The sequence below is a fragment of the Denticeps clupeoides genome, chromosome 11, assembly GCF_900700375.1.
Source record: "Denticeps clupeoides chromosome 11, fDenClu1.1, whole genome shotgun sequence".
Classification (NCBI taxonomy): domain Eukaryota; kingdom Metazoa; phylum Chordata; class Actinopteri; order Clupeiformes; family Denticipitidae; genus Denticeps; species Denticeps clupeoides.
Window position 1 is genome coordinate 1,724,186 of NC_041717.1, and position 20,843 is coordinate 1,745,028.

The 20,843-nt window shown below is 42.3% G+C and overlaps 1 protein-coding gene across 1 annotated transcript in view; it reads right to left on the reverse strand.

The window, feature by feature from the left end:
• The window catches only part of dnah10 (dynein axonemal heavy chain 10), a 42,184-nt gene that overhangs the window by 2,540 nt on the left and 18,801 nt on the right, over nt 1-20,843 (reverse strand). The window contains exons 32-77 of the mRNA XM_028995967.1: nt 18,442-18,625; nt 18,226-18,360; nt 17,896-18,048; nt 17,626-17,814; nt 17,236-17,382; nt 16,976-17,167; nt 16,779-16,897; nt 16,517-16,675; nt 16,262-16,397; nt 16,064-16,186; nt 15,702-15,833; nt 15,400-15,616; nt 15,047-15,166; nt 14,804-14,949; nt 14,570-14,722; nt 14,158-14,418; nt 13,894-14,066; nt 13,722-13,815; nt 13,485-13,652; nt 13,203-13,391; nt 12,909-13,080; nt 12,363-12,566; nt 12,204-12,284; nt 11,915-12,112; nt 11,593-11,754; nt 11,292-11,466; nt 10,862-11,043; nt 10,581-10,717; nt 10,237-10,454; nt 9,840-10,061; nt 9,578-9,725; nt 5,802-6,081; nt 5,356-5,585; nt 4,714-4,987; nt 4,130-4,234; nt 3,790-3,944; nt 3,542-3,696; nt 3,278-3,461; nt 2,988-3,188; nt 2,604-2,813; nt 2,431-2,526; nt 2,137-2,308; nt 1,747-1,878; nt 1,453-1,664; nt 314-481; nt 56-236 (exon numbers count right to left, since the gene is read on the reverse strand). Of these exons, the coding sequence (XP_028851800.1) occupies nt 56-236; nt 314-481; nt 1,453-1,664; nt 1,747-1,878; nt 2,137-2,308; nt 2,431-2,526; nt 2,604-2,813; nt 2,988-3,188; nt 3,278-3,461; nt 3,542-3,696; nt 3,790-3,944; nt 4,130-4,234; nt 4,714-4,987; nt 5,356-5,585; nt 5,802-6,081; nt 9,578-9,725; nt 9,840-10,061; nt 10,237-10,454; nt 10,581-10,717; nt 10,862-11,043; nt 11,292-11,466; nt 11,593-11,754; nt 11,915-12,112; nt 12,204-12,284; nt 12,363-12,566; nt 12,909-13,080; nt 13,203-13,391; nt 13,485-13,652; nt 13,722-13,815; nt 13,894-14,066; nt 14,158-14,418; nt 14,570-14,722; nt 14,804-14,949; nt 15,047-15,166; nt 15,400-15,616; nt 15,702-15,833; nt 16,064-16,186; nt 16,262-16,397; nt 16,517-16,675; nt 16,779-16,897; nt 16,976-17,167; nt 17,236-17,382; nt 17,626-17,814; nt 17,896-18,048; nt 18,226-18,360; nt 18,442-18,625 (7,844 nt within the window). The remainder of the gene's footprint in view (nt 1-55; nt 237-313; nt 482-1,452; nt 1,665-1,746; nt 1,879-2,136; nt 2,309-2,430; nt 2,527-2,603; nt 2,814-2,987; nt 3,189-3,277; nt 3,462-3,541; nt 3,697-3,789; nt 3,945-4,129; nt 4,235-4,713; nt 4,988-5,355; nt 5,586-5,801; nt 6,082-9,577; nt 9,726-9,839; nt 10,062-10,236; nt 10,455-10,580; nt 10,718-10,861; nt 11,044-11,291; nt 11,467-11,592; nt 11,755-11,914; nt 12,113-12,203; nt 12,285-12,362; nt 12,567-12,908; nt 13,081-13,202; nt 13,392-13,484; nt 13,653-13,721; nt 13,816-13,893; nt 14,067-14,157; nt 14,419-14,569; nt 14,723-14,803; nt 14,950-15,046; nt 15,167-15,399; nt 15,617-15,701; nt 15,834-16,063; nt 16,187-16,261; nt 16,398-16,516; nt 16,676-16,778; nt 16,898-16,975; nt 17,168-17,235; nt 17,383-17,625; nt 17,815-17,895; nt 18,049-18,225; nt 18,361-18,441; nt 18,626-20,843) is intronic.

The window sequence follows — 20,843 nt, forward strand, 5'->3', positions numbered from 1 at the left end:
TTAAATGGAAGGAGTTTCTAATAGAGGTCAGAACTCAATTTATGTAAAACATTACCTTGTCCTGTTTTTTCTGTAAGCTCCTCCCCACTCCTGTATTTGGTCACCTGTGTGTAGAGGGTAGATCGGTCCAGAGGCCAGCCATTCTTCCTGCACGTGGCCTGAACCAGGGCTGTCAGGTATGATTCCGGGATGTGTAAACCTGACAGCCATATAACAATAGGCTCACTTTCATCAACCTGAAAATGTTTGAATATTTATGTTAAAGTAGCACTTACATCAAAATTTATATTTATAAGATCCAGTAAAAACTCACCCATGTGCTATACTGCTCATAGCGCTTTTTGAAGTGGAGCATCCAGTTGCCCAAGGACTTGAGAGTGTCTGGTGCCAGTTTCCTCCATATGGCAGGAATCTGGCCATTAAACAGGGCACGAGCCACCTCTTCAAGCTCACTGCTCATGCCCACCTCACCAGCCAGTGCCTGCAGGAAACAGTGAAATGGGAAAAAAAATGCCTGTAAACCTATCTATTCTCATTATTCAATGGTACTTTGCTATTAATCAAAAAATGCATATATTTAATACATCAAGATCACTGTGCAACTTGAGAAAAAGAAAAGATTGTTGGTAAATGTCATAATTAAGCCCCACTTTGTTCTTTTAGTATGTCCCAAGACAAACATATGTATTACATACGCTTAATTGAAGAAATTTGCCTTAAGAACTAAGGTTGGTGGTAGTAGTAGCGGGTAAGACACATTTTATGACAATGTCAACCACTACAGTGAGATAAAAAAAGTATTTGGCAACCACCAATTGTGAAAGATGTCCCACTTAAAAAGATTAGAGAGGTCTGTAATTTTCATCATAGGTACACTTCAACTGTGAGCAATAGTGAGTAAAAAATCCAGGAAATCATATTGTATGAGAATAATGGTCAATAGCAAAAGTTCACATTAATACTTTGTAATCTAACCTTGGTCAGCAATGACTGAGGTTTATCATTTCCTACAGGTTTTCACCAGGTTCGTACCCACTGCATCTGGTATTTTGTCCCAATTGTTCCATTCAGATCTTCTCAAGAACTGTCGCTGGACACCGAGTCTCTATTGGATTGAGGTCTGGAGACTGGCTAGGTCACTCCAGAACCTTGTAATGCTTTTTACGTAGCCATTCCTTTTTTGCCTGGGTGTTGTGTTTGAGATCATTGTCATGCTGGAAGATCCAGCCACATTTCATCTTCAGTGCTCCCACTGCAGCTGATGCCATTGTCATTTTTTTAAATTAAAGAAATTCTGAACAATGTAGGGAATTTTTGGATCCACTGTAAATACACATTTTGGACTGATAATACCAAGGCCATAAAGAGCTCAGTTTCACCCACTTGCACTTTTAGATCTATTTATTCTTCTACTTGCCTTTCTGACTCATTTGTATTACTTAATTCACTCACCCTCTGTATCTCGGCCAGAGAGTGGCCCATACGTAGGATGAGTTTGTTGAAGCGCTCCAGTTCCTGCAGCAGTACCACAGACGTTGGTGACACCTCAAGCCCAAACTTCTTCCGAATCACGTCCAGGTCAAATACAGATGGCAGCTTGTTCTGGATGTCCCGAGCAACCTGGCTTATGTATTCATCCCTGCTAATGCCACCACCAGATTCACCTATGTACATGAATAAGTTAGAGTAGTGGATAAATCATAATCAGTTAGTCATAATCATAAATCATAGTTCAGTTTCTTATACCTGTCTGGGGCTGCAGCTCTATCAGATGGATCCACATGTCCCGTGCTGCCTGGCTGTAATAGCCAATCTCTGCATTAGGGTGAAGGCCAAGCACCTCTGGAGTGTTGGCCAGAGGCAGAGACTCAATCTCTTCTAAAACACACAGGAGACATTTTAGGGTTACTCCACAGTAGTTAACCCTGTGGATGTCATAGATTTTTATTACATGTATCAGCAAATATATGTACATTTATATCTATACTGAGATTTTTTGAAAAGGACTTTTGGTCTAATTTTATAACTTTTTTATTTGATAAATTTTGGATAACTAACATCAATATGTCCAATATGATTCAAATTTAAAAGGCCATAACTGCAAAATGAAATGTTTAGGTGTAGTATGTGACATGCCAACATAAATTTCCTTGGGTCCATCTGGAGGAATTCTGTAGTCCACTTCCTTGTTGTGAAAGAAGTAAAAGGGCTGGAATGTGTCAAAGATGAAGTCCCCAAGGTACTCATCCATATAGATGGTTAGGATCCTGCGATCATAGCTGTCTATAGCTCTTCCTCCATACATAACCTGAGGGCAAACAAAAGCCTTGTCATTGAGCAGTCTCACATGGTATGTGTACGGTAGTGAAGAGTAACTCATGTCACACAGTGTAAATGTGGAACCTGAAGTCCGCCATGTGAATGACTGACCTCTCCTATTAGATACTTCAGGCTCCCCCAGGGGATCTTGTCATCTCCCTGTGTATGCGCTTTGGTCAGGTAGGTTTTCAAGATCTCCAAGCACACCTAAACAAACAACCATGAACCTTTATAAGTAATGCACAATAAATAGACTAATTCTAATTCCCTTTTTTCCATCTCACCATGAAGTCAGACTCATTAAAATCATAGGGTACATTCCAGCCAATTTTTCCATATTTGCGCCGTTCCTGCACAACAGCATGGAAGAAAGCCAGAACATAGACCAGACTGTGGAATGCTGGGTGCTCGCAGCTCATCAGTGTTTCATGAGATAGCTTAAAGTACGTGGCACGCATGTTTAGCTTCAATCCATTGGGTGGCTCTGTTACCACCTATAGCACAGATATTCAAATATGAGAAACACATTACAGAACACAAAGTATACACAGTACTTTACACAGTATCAGTACAGTTGCTGGGATCATGTACCAGCCAATAATTAGCATGTTGTTTGGTATTTCCATTTAGATCACTCTGTACTTCTGCAATGGCTGGAGAGTGGTCACCTTGAGGGACTTCTGAAGAATTCCAATAGGAAAGCCTTTGATTGGGTCTGTGGTGAGCCATAGACGGAAATCTGGGTGAGGTTTGGTGATTCTCTCCAGAGACTTCTCCAGATCCTTTAGCCATTTCACCAGCAGGTGGCAGTTCTGCAGCATCAGCCACTGACCTCGAGACTTTGCTGTCTCCAGCAGCTGAAGCGCCAACTACAGGTCACACAAAAGACAGGCACTGTTATTACAAGACTTTTCGTTAGATCTGGTCTGTGTCAAAGCAGAATAAATGGGAATGGTACCTTCTCTTGGCCTTGTCCCATAGCCAGGAACTTGAGCCTATTGCCCCCAAAGCCTAAACGCTCAGCCAGCTTCATGAGATCGCTGGCAGGCTCAGACCCTGGACTCAGAATAAACACTATTGGTGAGTTGGGTGTGCTCTGGTCATAGATGGCCTCAAAACTGATGACTGGAGGCTGCACATATCTGCCAGAGAGAACAAAAACATATCTTTTGTACATGTGGAAGAGTGTATTTCTGTGGGGCCTGTGTGTCTGTTCTCTCACTTCTCGCCCACAGTGACAGTGACGTAGTCGGTGACTGCGCGATATACCCTGTCCACCCGGAAGCAACGCAAGAGTAGAAGTTTCTGGAAAGGTGTGAGGTTGTTCTTGTACTTCATGGGAAATGGCATTTGCTCTGGACTGTCCAGGTCATACCACTGGAAGAGCACATAGGGTTCACCCGTGATTAGTAGGCTGTCAGGCTATTGAGCTTGCATGTGAAGGGGATTTCTGAATTTCATGAATTGTACCTTATTCCATTCTTTGAGATTTTTCTCAATGTCCTCTGGCAGGCTGCCGAACGTATTAGGAAACAGCTCAGTGAGACGCATTATGTCTTCCCAACCCTGATCCGGCAGCCAGATGCATGGCTTCTTCCATTTGCTCTTCTCCAGGGATAGGTTACCTATAAAACTAGCACTGTAGGTATCCACCCATATTTGGGGCCATGGCATAAAACCCTTTTTTTCCCCCACACAAAAAAGTTTTTTCATACAAGTAATTAGGTTGTGGCTGGTAATTGGATATCCGTGTTGAACACTGTGTTACATTGTTAAATCATGTGGTTGTTGGTAATAAATAGATTCCTACCTTTGAGAAAGAACTCTAGCTCTTCCTGAGGTATCCTGCCCTCTGCTTGCTCCATTTTAATGGTCATATTAAAGGAGAAAAGTAGTTTGTGTCTTTCAAACAGACCTAGATGAGTGCAACAAAAAGTTTAAGTATAAGAATAGAATGACAGAACAACAACCAATTGTTGTAAAGGGCACTATAAAGGAAGCATAAACTTAACACAAAGAGATTTCAGTAGAATTCTATAAATTATATAAACTGGCACCCCGTGGAACCCCCATCCTGCATAATAGGGTAATAATGTTAAGTCATTGTCTTAATATTCAGTTCATCGTTTGTTTTTGTAATAGACGGTAATGAAAATTCACTTCTGCTAAAAAATGTCAGTGACATTTTGCTTCTTGAGTGGGATCGATTATATAGATTTGTAAATACCGCACTGTCCTCTGACCTTCAAAATATTTAAAAAGACAGGAGCTAACTGGCCACCCAACAAAATAAATTCCTTGTTATTTTCACCTATTAAAAAACGCAAATAATTTAAGAAACAGCAGAAAGCACAGGTAGGGGCTGTAGATATATATAATGGCCATACAACTAACCAGTACATCCATAATTGTAGACATTGTGCGTGAGGTTGTCCATGATGTTCTTCAACCTCTTGGACAGGATAGAGTCTGGCAGCGACTTGCGCAGAGAAAAATCAAACACCTCCAGGAAGGAGGCCAGTGAGTACTGATACATGCTGTTTACCAAAGCCATCTCCGCTAACACAAAGAACAAGATAGCACCGCGTTTGGCAGCAGGTCGATAGCCATCTCGAAGCTTATCAATGTCAGCAGATGTTGTTTCTGCCAGTTTCAGCTTCTCGAAAACCTAAGGGGATGAAAACAATGTAGAACATTGCAGGAAGACAGTGCCTGTAACTACAGATTCTTTCTGATTGTGTCCTAGCCAAAGGACGTCACATTTATAAACAAACACATTTTATTACACATTCTAAACGGTGCTGGAAACCGTGGTAACAGTGTTTGGATGTGGGCTGCTCATTTTCTGATAAATACTAACTGCTAACAACAACCTGGCATAATCTACATGAAAATCGACAGAACTGTGTGTCTGTGATTGATTTACTCCCATGTTGAGATGATTAAAACATGGCACATAAACATGTAGGTGTAGACCAAGTGTGTCTGCACAGTCTGTTCTGGATTAAGATCCTGCACGCTTAGCTGTGAACTGACCTCACTAGCCTTGGACTTTGTCTCCTCAAGTGTGTGGACCAGCTCAACGTTGTCCAGCATGTTTCCCGTGGAGGTGGCCAGCTCTCTCAGCAGGGAGTCTTCTAGGTCCTTAAGCAACTTCTTGTTATCACTGGTCTCCTGGATGAGACGCTCACGTTGCTCCTCCAGCTCCTTCCGTTCAAAGCCAACAATCACGCTGAGCAGCTGGTCCTCAAGGCCCTTTAGTGTGACTGACAATCAGAAAATAGCTTCAGAATTCATTAACTATTAACATAGAATAATAAAGATATTACTGTAAGAACCATGGGTGGCATATACACAATCTGGAAAATATTCAAATGGAACAATGGAAAATAAAAACAAGACTGCAATACATAAAACAACAAGACATCTGACAAGTGATTTGAACACCCAGCAGGAAAGAAAATACACAAAATAGTCCTTACCTGTGTAATTTATGACCATTGCTTTGCCAAAAACAGCAGGGGAGTACTTTGGATTGGCCAGTTTGGTGTTAAGATAGAGTCTGAAGTTGGGATCATAGTCAACCTCCTTATCACCTAGGACAATGACTTGGCAACCTGGAGGCCCTTTCAAATTCTTCTCCAAGACATTGTCTATGACAGGGTCAATATACTCATCAACATTTTGGAACAGAAAAGGGAAACCATACTTGATGGCCATTTCCAGTTGTTTCAGAAAGTCTGGGTCATTGAATGAGGAGATCTATAAAGACATGGTTCAAAATAAACAAATCAGTTCAGTAAGATTCCACCTTACACTTTGCTTTATTTGGCAACGTTTGTATTATTATTTTGTATAAACTTTTGTAAATTAGTACTTTTTTTAAGTTTTAAATGAAAAGTCATAGAAAAGATATTATGCCACGAGAATGACTACTGACTGGACTGATCACTCACATTAACAGCGGTCTGATCATAGTTACAGTGCATCTGGAAAGTATTCACAGTGCATCACTTTTTCCAGATTTTGTTATGTTAGAGGGTTATTCCAAAATGTATAAAATACATTTTCCCTCAGAATTCTACACACAACACCCCATAATGACAATGTGAAAAAAGGTTTACTTGAGGATGTGGCAAATGTATTCAAAAATAAAAAACACAGAAATCAAATGTACATAAGTATTCACAGCCTTTGCTCAGTACTTTGTCGATGCACCTTTGGAGGCAACTGCTCACAAAGGGTGATGGGTTGAATGCAAAGGACACATTTCGTTGTGTCTCCTTGCGCGTGCTTGCTGTGCATCATGTTGGTGCACAGCCATTTTAAGATCTCTTTAGAGATGTTCAGTGGGATTCAAGTCTGGACTCTGGTTGGGCCAATTGAAGTTGTCCTAAAGATATCTTGGTTGTGTGCTTAGGGTCATTGTCCTGCTGAAAGATAAATGTCGGCCCAGTCTGAGTTCAAGAGTGCCCTGGAGCTTGTTCACCTCTCTGACTAAGGACCTTCTCCCCTAAGTGCTCAGTTTAAGTGGCCGTCCAGCTCTTTTATGCTCTGACATGAATGGTCAACTATGGGACATTATATAGACAGGGGTGTGCCTTTCCAAATCAGGTCCAATCAACAGTTTTTTCCACAGGTGGACTCCAATTAAGCTGCAGAAACATCTCAAGGGTGATCAGGGGTAACAGGAGGGACCTGAGCTCAATTTCCTGCGCGATGTTCCTGAAGCAGAGTTGCATCGTGTCTGACCAAGAGCCGGAGCACAGCGAGAGGAGACCAACAACAAGTCGGCCCTGTTGCATTTTTACCTTTGTGCTAGAGCAAATATGGACACTGCAGTGTGCTGAGTTTTTTTCAGCTCCGCGAATGTGCTGGTCAGGATTAACTTACACTTACACTGATTTGTGAAATTTTCATACCATGCGTGAGCGTCAGACTGTGTAGTGTTGGGGACTTGAAAGTGCACCACCAAACGGGGACCAACAAATTTTCCTTTGGTCTTTGTGGGTTTGTTTTGGCTCCTCCTTGAACCATAACCTTACCTTTGAGAGCCCTAATGATCCTAGGAGCTATGGTGTCTGGGGCACTTGGTGCCCCTGGTAGGGTCTCCAATGACAAATTGGTCTCTGGGGAAAGGGGCGAGACAAAGAACGGTTCAGAAGACCTTTCATGGAAGGAAGAACAAAGAGCCCGGTGTTACCGGGGTCCCACCCTGGAGCCAGGCCTGGGGGTTGGGGCCCGTGAGCAAGTGCCTGGTGGCAGGGCTTTCGCCCATGGGGTTCATGGGCTCATCCAACTGTGGACCCACCATCTGCAGGAGGAACGTAGATCGGGTGGCAGACAGAGGAGGGAGCTTTGGTGGTCTGATCCCCAGACAAGGAAACTGGTTATTGGGACATGGTACATCACCTCTCTGATGGGGATGGAGCTGGAGCTTGTGGAAGAGGTTGAGCGGTCTCACCTCATCACCCAAGTCCTTGAGAGAAGTTGGACACTCTCCTTTGGTGGAGTTGCTCCGGGTGAGAGGCGGAGGGTTGGGGTTGGTTTTTGTTAGCCCCAAGACCCTCAGCCTGTTTGTTGGGGTTTACCCCAGAGGACGAGAGGATCGCTCATCTTTGCCTTCGGGTCGGGGAAAGGGTCCTGACTGTTGTTTGTGCCTATGCGCCAAATAACAGCTCAGAGTACCCACACTTTTAGGAGTCCCTGGGACGAGTGCTAGATAGTGCTCCGACTGTGGACTCCATTGTCCAGCTGGGGGACTTCAACGCTCATGTGGGCAATGACAGCATGACCTGGAGGGGCGTGATAGGGAGGGTCTGGTTGATAGTTGAATCTCAGATTGAGGAGGAGCAATGTGGTTTTCATCCTGCCCGTGGAACTGTGGACCAGCTCATTAGACTTTGACCTTCAGCTCTTGCTGGGTAGGTTCGCAGCCAAGTGTGAAGTGGCTGGGATGAGGATCAGCACCTCCAAATCTGAGATCATGGTTCTCGACCGGAAAAGGGTGGCTTGCCAACTCCGGGTCTGGAGAGAGGTCCTGCCTCAAGTGGAGTAGTTTAAATATCTCAGGGTTTTGTTTACGAGTGAGGGAAGAAGGGAGCAGGAGATCGACAGGCGGATTGTTGCAGCGTCTGCAGTGATGCTGAACCGATCTGTCGTGGTGAAAAGGGAGCTGATCCAGAAAGCAAGGCTCTCGATTAGGGTGGCCGGGCGCAGCCTTAGAGATGAGGAGGAGCTCAGACATTTGGGAGGAACTCAGAGTAGAACCGCTGCTCCTCCACATCAAGAGGAGCCAGTTGAGGTGATTCGGGCATCTGGTCAGGGTGCCTCCTGGACGCCTCACTGGGCGGCAGGACATGTTTTGGGCATGTCCTGCTGGCAGGAGGCCCCCGGGTCGACTCAGGACACGCTGGAGAAATTATATCTTCAATCTGGTCTGGGAACGCCTTGGGGTCCTGCCGGAGGAGCAGGTGGAGGTGGCTGGGGAGAGGGCTGTCTGGGACTCCCTCCTTGGGATGCTGCACCCGTGACCCGGACCCAGATAAGTGGAGGAAGACGAGGACGAGGACTTATTTTGGGTGGAGTATTATTGGCATTAGTGCCATGAATTGTTTGGGTATCGTGTCTGTGTTTTTTTTTTTTATGAACCCTTTTTATGTTCTATGTTCAGTTCTTTTAGGTGCTTTCACTTACAGGGGTGGGGAGGGAATTAAATAAAAGTTCTGTTTGTTTGTTAGAACATCTTGAATGCTTGCTGGTATGTATTGGGAGACTGGGGAAATACACTTAAGTGCTAAAACAGCTCATGCATTGTATGTTATACAGTGTAGTCAGCGCGCAATCAGAATTTAAGTTGGGTTAATTTAGTGGGGTTAGCGATTAGGATTTATTTTCTTTAACAAATGAGTGTACTCATTTTTTGTTGGGTGGGTGAAAAGAGGGTTACATGTGCTTTCTCAGTTTTCTATTTTTAATACATTTGCCAAAACCTTGTGTAACTTTTTTCATGTTGTCATTATGGGGTGTTGTGTGTAGAATTCTGAGGAAAATGTATTTAATCCATTATGGATTAAGGCTGTAACATATCAGAATCAGATACTTATTTTACTGTTCAATGGCATGATAAATACTAAATATAGAGTTTGGGCTTGAGAAGGTTTTAAGGAATAAGCCACAAATTGAAGTAAATTATTGTTCAAATGCTGAAGCCTTAAATGAAGGATAAAGTATTCAAAGTGGGTGAGATATTCATTGCCTTGAGGTTGTTCCTCTCTTCTTTTTTTTTGATCCAGTTGAGAGCCTGTTGCTGGGGGTCGATGCACATGGGGAAACGACTGGCCCTGGTAGTCAGGATTCCATTTTGTACTGAAAGCTCATCTGGAGGCAAGCCCTCTGAGCCCCACCTGACAGAAACCACACATGTAACCATATGTACATGACTATACACATTAAGGTTTAATTGTGTATGAAAATACTGACCAATTTTGACAACTGCAATATAAAGCAATATCACACACCTACTTATCTCCACCTCATCAGTGAGCAGGCTCTCCACTCTGAAAGGCTTGCTAAGTGGAATGCCTCTCTCCAGCACGTCACGCTGCCAAACCTCATACACCATCTCATTACGGAAGTCCCAGTTGAAAGCGCCCTCATAGCTTAGGAAAGCTGCGCAGATCAGGCAGTCACCTAGCAGACGAATTCGTCTCTGCTTCAGTTCCTTCAGATCTTCTGTCCACCTTTAGCAAAAACACAGGGATGAAGAAAAAGGTTTCACTATTGCATAAGATGGGTTGCTGAAATCAACTAAAATTAAGGCAGTCAGTGTAATACAAATCCTCCCAATTTTCAAAGCCTCCCAATTGTCCATAGACATTACTGTGCACAATAACTATTAATCCTTGGTGCTCAAACCGTTGTTTCTCTGAGCCCAGGCCTGAGATGAGTTTGTCAGCTGCATTGAGTCTCCTTTCCATGACCTCTGCCTCTTTCTGCAGTAGCTGTTTCTCTCCCATTGCAGCATCATATTTATCTTTCAGTTCCTCAAGCTCCTTCTGAATGGCAGCCTGCTCATTCTGTATCTTTTCCAAGTCACGTTTACTGTGGATGAAGTTTCTTTCTAGTCGTGCAACCTTCAAAATAATGGACACATGTATTTGTATTTAATATGAATTAATATGTATTTAATAATACATTGTGTATTAAATTGCTCAGCATGACAATCAGAGTCCGTACTCTGTGTTAAGAGAAAACACTACCTTCTCTCGCTTGGGCTTGATGTTCCTGGCCACATCACAGTAGCCCATGACAGCTTCCACAAACTTCAGCATTCCTGCTCCAGCCCTGCTGATGGCCTGCATCTCCTGAAAAGTTGTGCCAAGATTCTTCAGGAACCCTGAAATCAAAAAAGAGGGAAAACAATCACTAGTCATAGTACATAGTCATAGCAGCAATGTTCAATTTGGTTATATTGTTGTGGTTAAGCATGCATAATAAATGATCTGAGCTATGATTGTCCAATCATCTAACCAAGTCTCACCTCGGATTGTCTTCACTTGATTTGTGCTGATAGAGTCACAGTCCATGTCCATGAGAGAATGTAGGAAGTTGGCCTCTGACATCATACCCTTTGCCATTTTCCAGCTGATCTCCTTGTAACCGCGCATTACCAGGATGCACTCACACACCACCTGCACCTGTTTGGGTGGTTTGGCGAAAGACCTGCACACACAGATGTGAGTAAGAAAAGACACAATATGTTTGAGGAATATTACTGCATTTGTAGTCTGTTTTGTTTTTTAGTTATAAAATGTGTTCATACTGGCAATATAAGTATATTACAGGAGTTCATCTCAGGTGATTACAGCAGGATATACATACTATACTGTGATGCATTGAAATTTAAAATTTCCCTTCACTTTGAAAAATAAAAACGTAAATGAAGAGGACAGTTTGAAACTATGTCCCACCTGATCTCAGTGACATCAGATTTTTCAAGTTTCTGCAGTGCAATGCGGGCAGTCTCCAGTGCAGGAAGAGCCTCAGCCAGTGAATCTTCTGCATCCTTCTTCTCCACTGCAATGATTTTATTCTGTTCCTCTATCTCCTTACCCTTCTCCTCAGCCAATTTCTTTTTCTCTTCAGCTGCAGTACATGGACAGGGATAGTTTAGCTTGTTGCATAGACAATGAAAACCAGACATGATTATAAATTTATCAGTGGAAAATTAATAAACAATATTGCCACTTGAAAAATGAATTCATTACTGACCGACAGTGGTGTTGGTGGAGATGTCTTGCAGCAGGGTCTCACAAGCAGCTGATTTCTCTGCCAGAGCCACCTTCTGCTCAGCCAGCTTGTTGTTGAGCTCAGCTAGCTGCTCACTGGCCTCTTTAAGCTTATCCAAGCCTCCCTCAAGACGCTCACTTTGAGCTAAAGCAACAATATCATCACATATAAGTCACAATATCACATTAGCACGATACAAAATTTGGTTATGAGGAAGAACATTGTGCAGTTTAGTGAATCATTTTCAATCATCTGGAAGACCACAATATACATTCAGAATAAGAAGGCTGACTGATGTTCTAACCAAGGATGGATTTATCCTTATCCTCAAGTAGACTGATGTAGGTGCAGATGAAGTCTAGATAGTTCTTTGGGGTGACATAGTTACTGCGACGCAGTGTCTGAAGGAACTTCCTGCTGTACTCTGCAACAGAGCCATGCACCATGCACACATGGCCTATGACTGCATTTGCAAGAGACTTTGGGATCATCGGATTATCTCCTGAGGAGCATTCAGAGAAAAACACAATTATTTATTTTTATCAGTCACCCAATAAGGCACCTCCCCATAAGTATGATTAATCAAAGCCTACCCATAAATGTTTGTGCCACAGCATGCAAAGCCTGAGGTGGCCAGGGAAGGAACCAGTCAATGACGGTGTTATTCACTAGACCTGCAAACAAATGTGGTTGCACCAGAGATAGATTAGATTATTAAAGGGTTCTCTCTTATGTTAAGTGGAGACACGTACCTGGGAAGTTCCTACATCTTGTCCTCAGGGTGTCTCCAACCGGAGACATGCCCAGGACGATGTGAAGGTTGCTAGCACTTTTCTTGATGAAGTACTGCCATATACTCTCTTTTGTTGGGCCAGCCCCCATTTTTATGGCCTCGTCCTGGAGCTGAGTGAGCAGTGACTCCTTCTCATCATCAGGGAACAGTGCAGGAACCATGCCTACAAACAAAACCAGTCAGATGACTGCAAGTTACTTCTAGTAACAAAAATCTAGCAATATTAGCAATATATTGTAAATATGCTTACATACAATTGTCATTTTACAAACACAAACCCTATCATTTTTCTATAATTATCCATGTGTGCTGGCCTTTTTTTTAAAAACTGGTTTAGAGTCATCAAAACTACTCAAGATGCTCAATACAGAATTGTTTGAATTGTTCAGAACACATTTAAAAATATAATTAATATATGTATAATTTTACGATGCAAAAGAATATCACGTATTTCTGAGTAGGTAGACTGGGACAAAGGACTGGTGCAAACCAACTTCCTTTTTACCTGAGGTCAGCATGTTATTGATGAGCTCAAGGAAACTCTCCTCAGCCACATGGGCATCGGTGAAGATGAACACAGTCTTCTTATTTTCAATTCCCAGCTTCATATACAACATCTTTAAATCCTCACGGAAGCTGTTCTCAGAATAGCCTCTATTCAGCACAATTTCAAACACCTATTAAAAACAAAACTTCTGTTCAGAAAGCATTCTGCAATCTTTATTGAACTTCTTTCAGGTTTTCCTCCTGTTACCTTGCAGGTAGTACTGGTTATTTGCATTAGAAATTGAACATTTACCTCACAGCCAGCAGTGAAAGCAGCCAGCTTGGTTAGAGACTGTTTTCCTGAGCCACCCACTCCGACCAGCAGGGCATGTCCTCTGTCCATGCGGATTATGCGATGCACACGCGTCAGGTGTTCCAAAGCATCATCAAATAGAACCAGGTTCATGCAGGTTTCGTTCCTATTATACTCCTCCAAAATCTCCTGCATAAAAAGTGGAAAATGTAAAAATACATATATATATTTTCTAAAAAAAAATTGTGCAGAATTAAAATCATTTTATAGATGCCTCTGTACATTGAACAATGCATTGCAGGCATCATAGTCCTGTATGTCCTCATAGACACGAGGTTCGGACTCATCGAGGGCCATCCTATAGTCTCCAAACAGGATGGGATCTCTCATGGCTGACTCCAGATCAGCACAGAAGTGCTCCTCTATCAAGCTCTTTATATGCCCTTGAACCTGTGTACAGATGTACAGACATTTTATTTTGGAACAACACACTGCAAAGTCTGAATATTAAGTACTTACAAGAGCTTTATCTTGCTCATTGATGAGTCTGTCATGAAACACCCTCAGGCACTCATTCCGCCACATGCGCACAAACTGGGCCACAGTATGAAACCTGAGAGAATTCATAAAGTAGAGTAAGAGACCTGCAGTAAGAGTGCAGAAGGTGCCCAAAAGCTAGTATGTGTCTCACCTCTCAGCACTGGTCAGGACCAGGCCATTACAAACCCGAGAGAGGTCCCTCAGATTGAAGATATAGTGAAACTTAGACGGTGTGGGTGGCAATTCCTTTATGATATTTTTGTACAACTCCAGAGTGCAAAAAGTCAGCTTGTCACATATATTTTGAATACACTCTTCAAACAACTGTTGAAAATGTTTGAAAAGGGCAGATTATTAGCATTATTGTATTGTATAACTATTGTATAACTATTGCAAGTTCAGGATGTTAGCACACCTTGGTGTGGCCTTTGAGTATGGAGGAGTAGATGAGATGTAGAGATATTTCCTCAGGGAAAGGGATGTTGAAGACACTGAAAAGGGAGATGAAACGGGGGTCCACCTCATTGCGGCCCCCTCCAGATTTGCCCATAGCTGCAATGAAGCCCAGGTCCTTCAGGACCTTATAGTTCAGTTCCTTCCCGCGATCATACATGCCTCCACGGTCCAATACCAACTTCAGCAGGGCAATGGGCTGCTGGGTTCCATACTCATCAACCTAGACGTAAAGACACAGTGGCAGTAAACAAGTCAACAAAGTCTTCTTCTCCTCATAACTCCATTTCTCATTCTGGCATATTGAAATTAAAGAGGCTTTGTGAAACTATTGAAGCCTTGGTAAAGTAAAACAGTGTGTCTCTCCATCTAACCCGTGGCATATTGAGGTCATCCATGAAGACCAGCAGTCTTTTCCCCATTGGAGGACCAAATGTGTCCTTTGTCCTCTTTTCCACACTGGCCTCCAGATTCCGTTGAACATCCATGGATGTGGTCCTTGACGAAAAGTTGATCAACAACATCATCTGAAAAAGGGAATTTTAAAATAAACCTTTAAACACAGTCACTAACTCAGTATAGTAGCTGCTGTTGAATGTTGCACTCACCGTGGTGTCAGAACTGAGATTTTTCAGGAAGTTCTGGATGGTGGCAGTTTTGGATGTCCCTGACTCTCCAACCAAAACTACGGGCCTTTTTACCTTTACCATCTGCTCTAAGAGCCAGTTGGCACGAGTGGTGTCTACTGTTGGGACTACAAAATAGAAGTTTAAAAAGAGAGATGAAAATAATATTCTAAACTAAACAAATCCTGATCTTTAAATCTCTTTAGCAATGAAGCAAATTATTACCCAAGATGTCAATGAACTTCATTTCATAATTATGCACATATTTTGTGACAAGGGAAGCCCAGGTCACCCATTTCTTTTTGCATACATCAAAGTGGAAGTCATACAGCGTTGGTAAATAACCTGGGAAAAAAAATAAAATAAAAATAAAATTATATATATATATATAAATCATCACCACATTTCTAAACATCACCAGAACAATATCTGTTTTACACAAAATGTAACAAATAAATGTGTCTATTTTAATCTAATTAATATAATTGTTAAATATTTATATTAACACTAAACAACATTCAAATCTGTATTTGTACTAATTGTAGAATGAAGTAATACTTTTTTCTTGCTTTTCTCACCAGGTATCTCGCCCGGGCCAGCAAGAACATTCTCATCCTGCACAACACCCATACAGGATAGTTTTTTGACGAATTCATCAAACTTGACTCTACTGTTATCTAACAGAGAGGCTCCAAGAGAACAGTACATAGCCTCCAAGAAAAGGCATTGCAGTTCTTCAGCGCTTAGATCCTCAGGCCCCAGCAGAGCATCCAACATGACCGTCAACTGCACCACCTATCAACAAATACGTTAACATTGCCATGGCGGGACAGAGGCACACTCTAAAGATAATTCTACAGCAGAAAGGAGCTGCACCAACCATGTTTAAGTCTGTTTGTGGGACAATGGTTCTCAGCTTCTCTCCTTGCCTGCCGTCAACTATTCCCTCAACAATCATGTCAATGCAGCTGGGAACATACTTTTCAAAGAGCTTTTGAAGATGCTGGCATTCCTGGGAAAACGTCAATGATACAATTTCATAACTGTGTACACTGCAGGCCAAACGTTTCAGCTCACACCTTGGCTTTCTCATTTAATAAAGTATAAATCTATATTTAGCCAGTCATAAAGTATGGAATATATATTTTCCATATGTGGTATAAAGACAGCTAATTAGCTAATACAATATGTCCCTGTAGCAAATCAGCGCACATCATAAGAATCAAATTTGTAGAAAGTCACCTTGCTGCATCGATTGCTGCACCATTTCTGCCAGAAAGGGGTATAACGAAGATTTTTGGGATCAACATATACCATGCCACAGCGGGAGACAGTGGCAGGGGATGCATACTGCAGATCTCCAACCTGCATTAACACCAAAACATTACAAAAAACTCGAATTGACAAGTACATTTACACAGTGTGAAAATGGCAGTTTACCTCAAACAGGAGGGCACAGTGTTTCTGCAGCCGAATCCTCTCACCATTCGCCAGGGTCAGGAGTCTATTATCATCCATTACTGAGTTCATGTTCTCCACCCACAGAGCATCAACATCCCCATCAAAGAGGATGTACCTAATTACAGTCAATAAGTCCAGTTCACAAATATGACATGAACTATATTACAAAAACCCATAAATATATTAATAAACATTAATGTTTTTACACAGTATGACATTATATTTCCTTCTAACCTCCTCTCATTTTTGTCAGTGGGCCTGTTGATGTCACGGAAAATGTTCGACAGTATCCCATCTGTCCAGTCACGAGTCACAGGATCGAGGATCCCATAAAGCTCAACAACACTCATAGCTTTGGGGTTCAGTGTGTACATCTTGGTCATCATGCCCAACCTGCAATGGAAGATTCAATTAGTAGGTTGAAATAATAATTATACACCTGTAAACTATCTTGTGTTTGAATTTGCCAACAGAAACACAGGGAAATGAGACTGACCTAGTCTGGCTCTGACACAGGGTATTAATCACCACAGATTTACCACCTCCAGTGGGTCCCACCACCATAGTAGTGTGTCTGGTCATCATGGTCTCATACATCTGTACCACTTTATCCACCTAAACCAAAGACATCAAAAGGTTGTTGAAATTGCACTGTTAAATGGATGCTTTGTTAAATCTTCATAAGAGGACAACCTGGTTGGGCAGATTGATGTACTTATTTTCAAGCAGGATATGTTCTACGGCATCATTAAAGCTGGGGTAGCACACGCGAGGACAGTCCAGTTCAGGAAACAGATCTGAGATCAGCCCCAGGAACAAAGGCACATCCTCAAACACCAATTTAGGCAGGTTCATGTCCCTCAGGGCACGCATCAAGACCAAATCCTGAGAGAAAGTATTTTAGATCAAGCCAGTATGTACCCGACTGAAGATTTGCTAGGGATGGAGGTTACCTCGCTGAGATCAGGTGACCCTCTTTTCAGCTCTCCTGCCATCACCAGCACTGATTTTAGAGCCCGCAAGCCAAAGTCATAGTGAGATTGCTTGGACAGCTGCTCACGGGCAAGTTTATACAGCACAGTCATCTTCTTTGCCAGAATCTGTAGTTAAAGGGATGAAATGCATTTGCCTATAGCTTTCCCAGAGGGGATTTTTTTTTTAATGACATGGTCTTTCATAAACTCTTAATGACAGTATTCATATATGGACAACCAATCTTAAAGGTATTAAACATATTATTGTAAATATATAAATCAGAAAAAAACAAGACATAACCATTATTGTTCCCATTTTGTAAACTTTTTTAGCTTGTTTAATGCTTAATGTTTTTTTTAGCATCTTACTTTAGCCATAAGGAAGCCCTCAGAGAACAGCATGATCTCACAGATCTGCTGCAGGTCAGGAACAATCACCACCACCGGCCGGAACAGAGCTTTCACAGACTCGGGCAGCTCTGTGCGTCCAGCATAGCCTGGGTTCATGGTGATGAAGATCCCCACACGGTTATCCAAACTGATCTCATGGCCCTCAAACTGGCACATTAACACAAAATATATTAAAACATGTTGAGGTTTATTATTATTATTAATGCAAAAAAAATCCAGATTTCTTACATGGAACTTTCTCAAGTTTAAAATGAGAGCATTGCGAATCGTTTTGATTTGAGAGGAAATGACAGAGAGCACAGAGGCATCAATCCGATTAAACTCATCAAAGCAGCCCCAGGCACCACACTGAGCCAGACCAGAGAAGATCTTCCCCACTGCCTAAAAAGAGAAGAATACAAATATGTATATGAGCTTATATATGAAACGCATTTGCAACCAAATTTATTGAATATAGCACAGATGATGTTAAGGAGACATGCTATGATTGAACCCTGATTGTGTAAAAATTCTGTTCAGTAATGAAATTCTACACTGAAGTAAATAAAAGCCTCTTACCATATAGTCCATGCCCTCACCACAGTTGGTGACGACACACAGCAGCCCCAGAGCTTTGGCCAGGTCTTTTGTGGACTCAGTTTTCCCAGTGCCTGCTGGCCCAGCAGGGGCTCCACCCAGAAACATAGATAAAGCCTTACCCAAAAAAAAAGACATTGGTGAAAAACATAAAACAACTTGGCAATGAGAATGCAACAAAAACCAAAGGTAGTATACCTGAGTCAGAGTGAGGTAGATGCGGTCAGTCAAGGGGGTTATGACCAGCCGACCATTCAGACCCATGTACTCGTAGCCATATGAGAAGTGGGCACTGCACTGACGGACAAACAGGTCATCTGGTTCCTTAACCCAGTAAAAGCGTAGCTGACTCTCCCACTCGAACTCACGCGCATCCATTATGCTTGGGACAAAGACAAAATCCATTTTCATTCATAATAATTACAAGTCTACAGTGTCTGTTCTCTGTTGGATCTAGATGAAATGAAATGGAGACAGCTCCCCTGCTGACCCCCATAGGCCTGAAATTCACTCAGGGCAGAGAGCCTAGGCCCATCCAGACTGGGCTCCATGGCAGCGGTACCAACAAGCCCCTTCGGAGCCCACCACAGAGGAAAAAAACTACACCCACCCCAACATTCAGTCAACTGCCAGACTATGTAAGACAATAGACCACCAGGTTGGGTCCATCCTCCACCCCTGATGCACCCCCCACCCCCCACTTGTGGAGTCGAGGTGTAATCTGCCGGCTAACTAAAGAGTCCCCCAGTTCTACCGGCACGCTGAAGGCCCCCACACCAGGACCCAGCCCCAATGTATGCACCAGACCACAACAAGATACAACACAACAGGACCCAAGCCCCCCAGACTCTGCCAGTACCCCTGGTCCGGAGGCAGAGCACCCCCAGAGCCCCAGGCCTACATCAACCGAAACAGGATCCCCCAGGAGGCCAAATCCCCCCCATATCAACGTAAATGACCAAGCCCTGACAAAAAACACTACAACCACAATGTGACAGAGCCCAGAGAGTCTTTACAAAATCCTGCACAAAAACCTCTGAACAGGTGAACAGACTAAAGAACGTGGATGCAATTGTCAGGTGTGTCACCCTGACAGTAGGAGCAGTTGTTAGTAAACGTAAGACCCATCCTGAACATTCTTTGGGCTGTAAAGTGCACTCTATTTTACATTGTATTAATTGCAGATTGGTATTTCTAGTCAATTTAAATGTTTAACAAACCTGAGACCAGAAATTGTGGTCTGAGCTGAATGATAGATCCTCCTCCCATTTAGCAATAGGAAGGGAGACTGAGTCATCTATTTTGGAAAAAGTCCTGTATATTTTAGACAATAATCTAAAGTTTTTAGATGAAGGAATTCTAATACACTTGGTGGTATTAATAATATTAAAGGGAATAAAGTCTTTTCCTATAAATAAGTATTTAATGCCTTTACAGCTCCAAACCATCTCAAGTTGGTTCAGGTCCGGTGACTGTGGAGGCCAGGTCTCCACAAGTACATAACTCTACATGTGTTCATTCATAGTTTTAATGACTTCAGTGAGAATCTATGTAAATGGTCATGAAAATAAAGAAAACACATTGAATGAGAAGGTGTGTCCAAACTTTTGGCCTGTACTGTATACTGTATCTGGCTTGTTCCAGATGAGTGTATGTTTGCATGGGATTAGTGACGACCCAGTCATTTATATACTTCCACCATGCTGTCAGAGATGAGATGATACTGATTCTTTTTAAGCATCAGTCGTTTGATAATTGAGCTAATAAATGGTAGGTATGAAATCTCTATATTAGTGCATCACTGCCTGGGTCACCTCTTGAGACAGAAACTGGAGGACGTCTGGTCATTTGTCCTGATACATGCTGTACCATATAATATTTCTAACCAGTTCATGAAAGAGTGTCCAAAACCAAATTTATGTAAAGCAAATATAAATTTACAGTTAACTCTGTCAAAGGCCTTTTCTGCATCTACAGTAGAGACAATATTGTCATTTCAGTGTTTTTGTTGCATAAAGTAGTCAATCAGATTTAATAATCTATGTGTATTTGTACATTATGCGATGAGAATGAAATGATTTTTTCTTTCATCACAGCTTTGCCTGCTTCCCAGGGACCAGATGCTGATTTTCCAGACAGGTCAGTCTAAATATGAGGTCCACTCTTTTTTTAAATATCTGATAAAATCTTTATCTTTTAGCAATGATGTGTTAAAACATCAAAACACAAACCCCACTTACTAATATTGTGTCCCTGAGCAAGACACTTAACCCTGAGTGTCTGCAGGGGGGGACTGTCCCTGTAACTACTGATTGTAAGTCGCTCTGGATAAGGGTGGCTGGTAAACACCATAAAGGTACATTTTTAATAAGCAAACAGCCTAGAGTGATGGCTGCATCACAGTAAGAATGGAAGGCCATAAAGCAATGCACCCATCATGTATAGTCCCAAATGTACAAGAAGTGTTATGATCTGGGTTTGCTTCAACTGCTCAGGTCAGGGTTCAACAAAATAATGAAGTCAGCTGGCTACCTGAATATACAGAATGATCATGCTCTTCCATTAATCTGCTTTGTTCATGATGACAGCCAACAACGAAT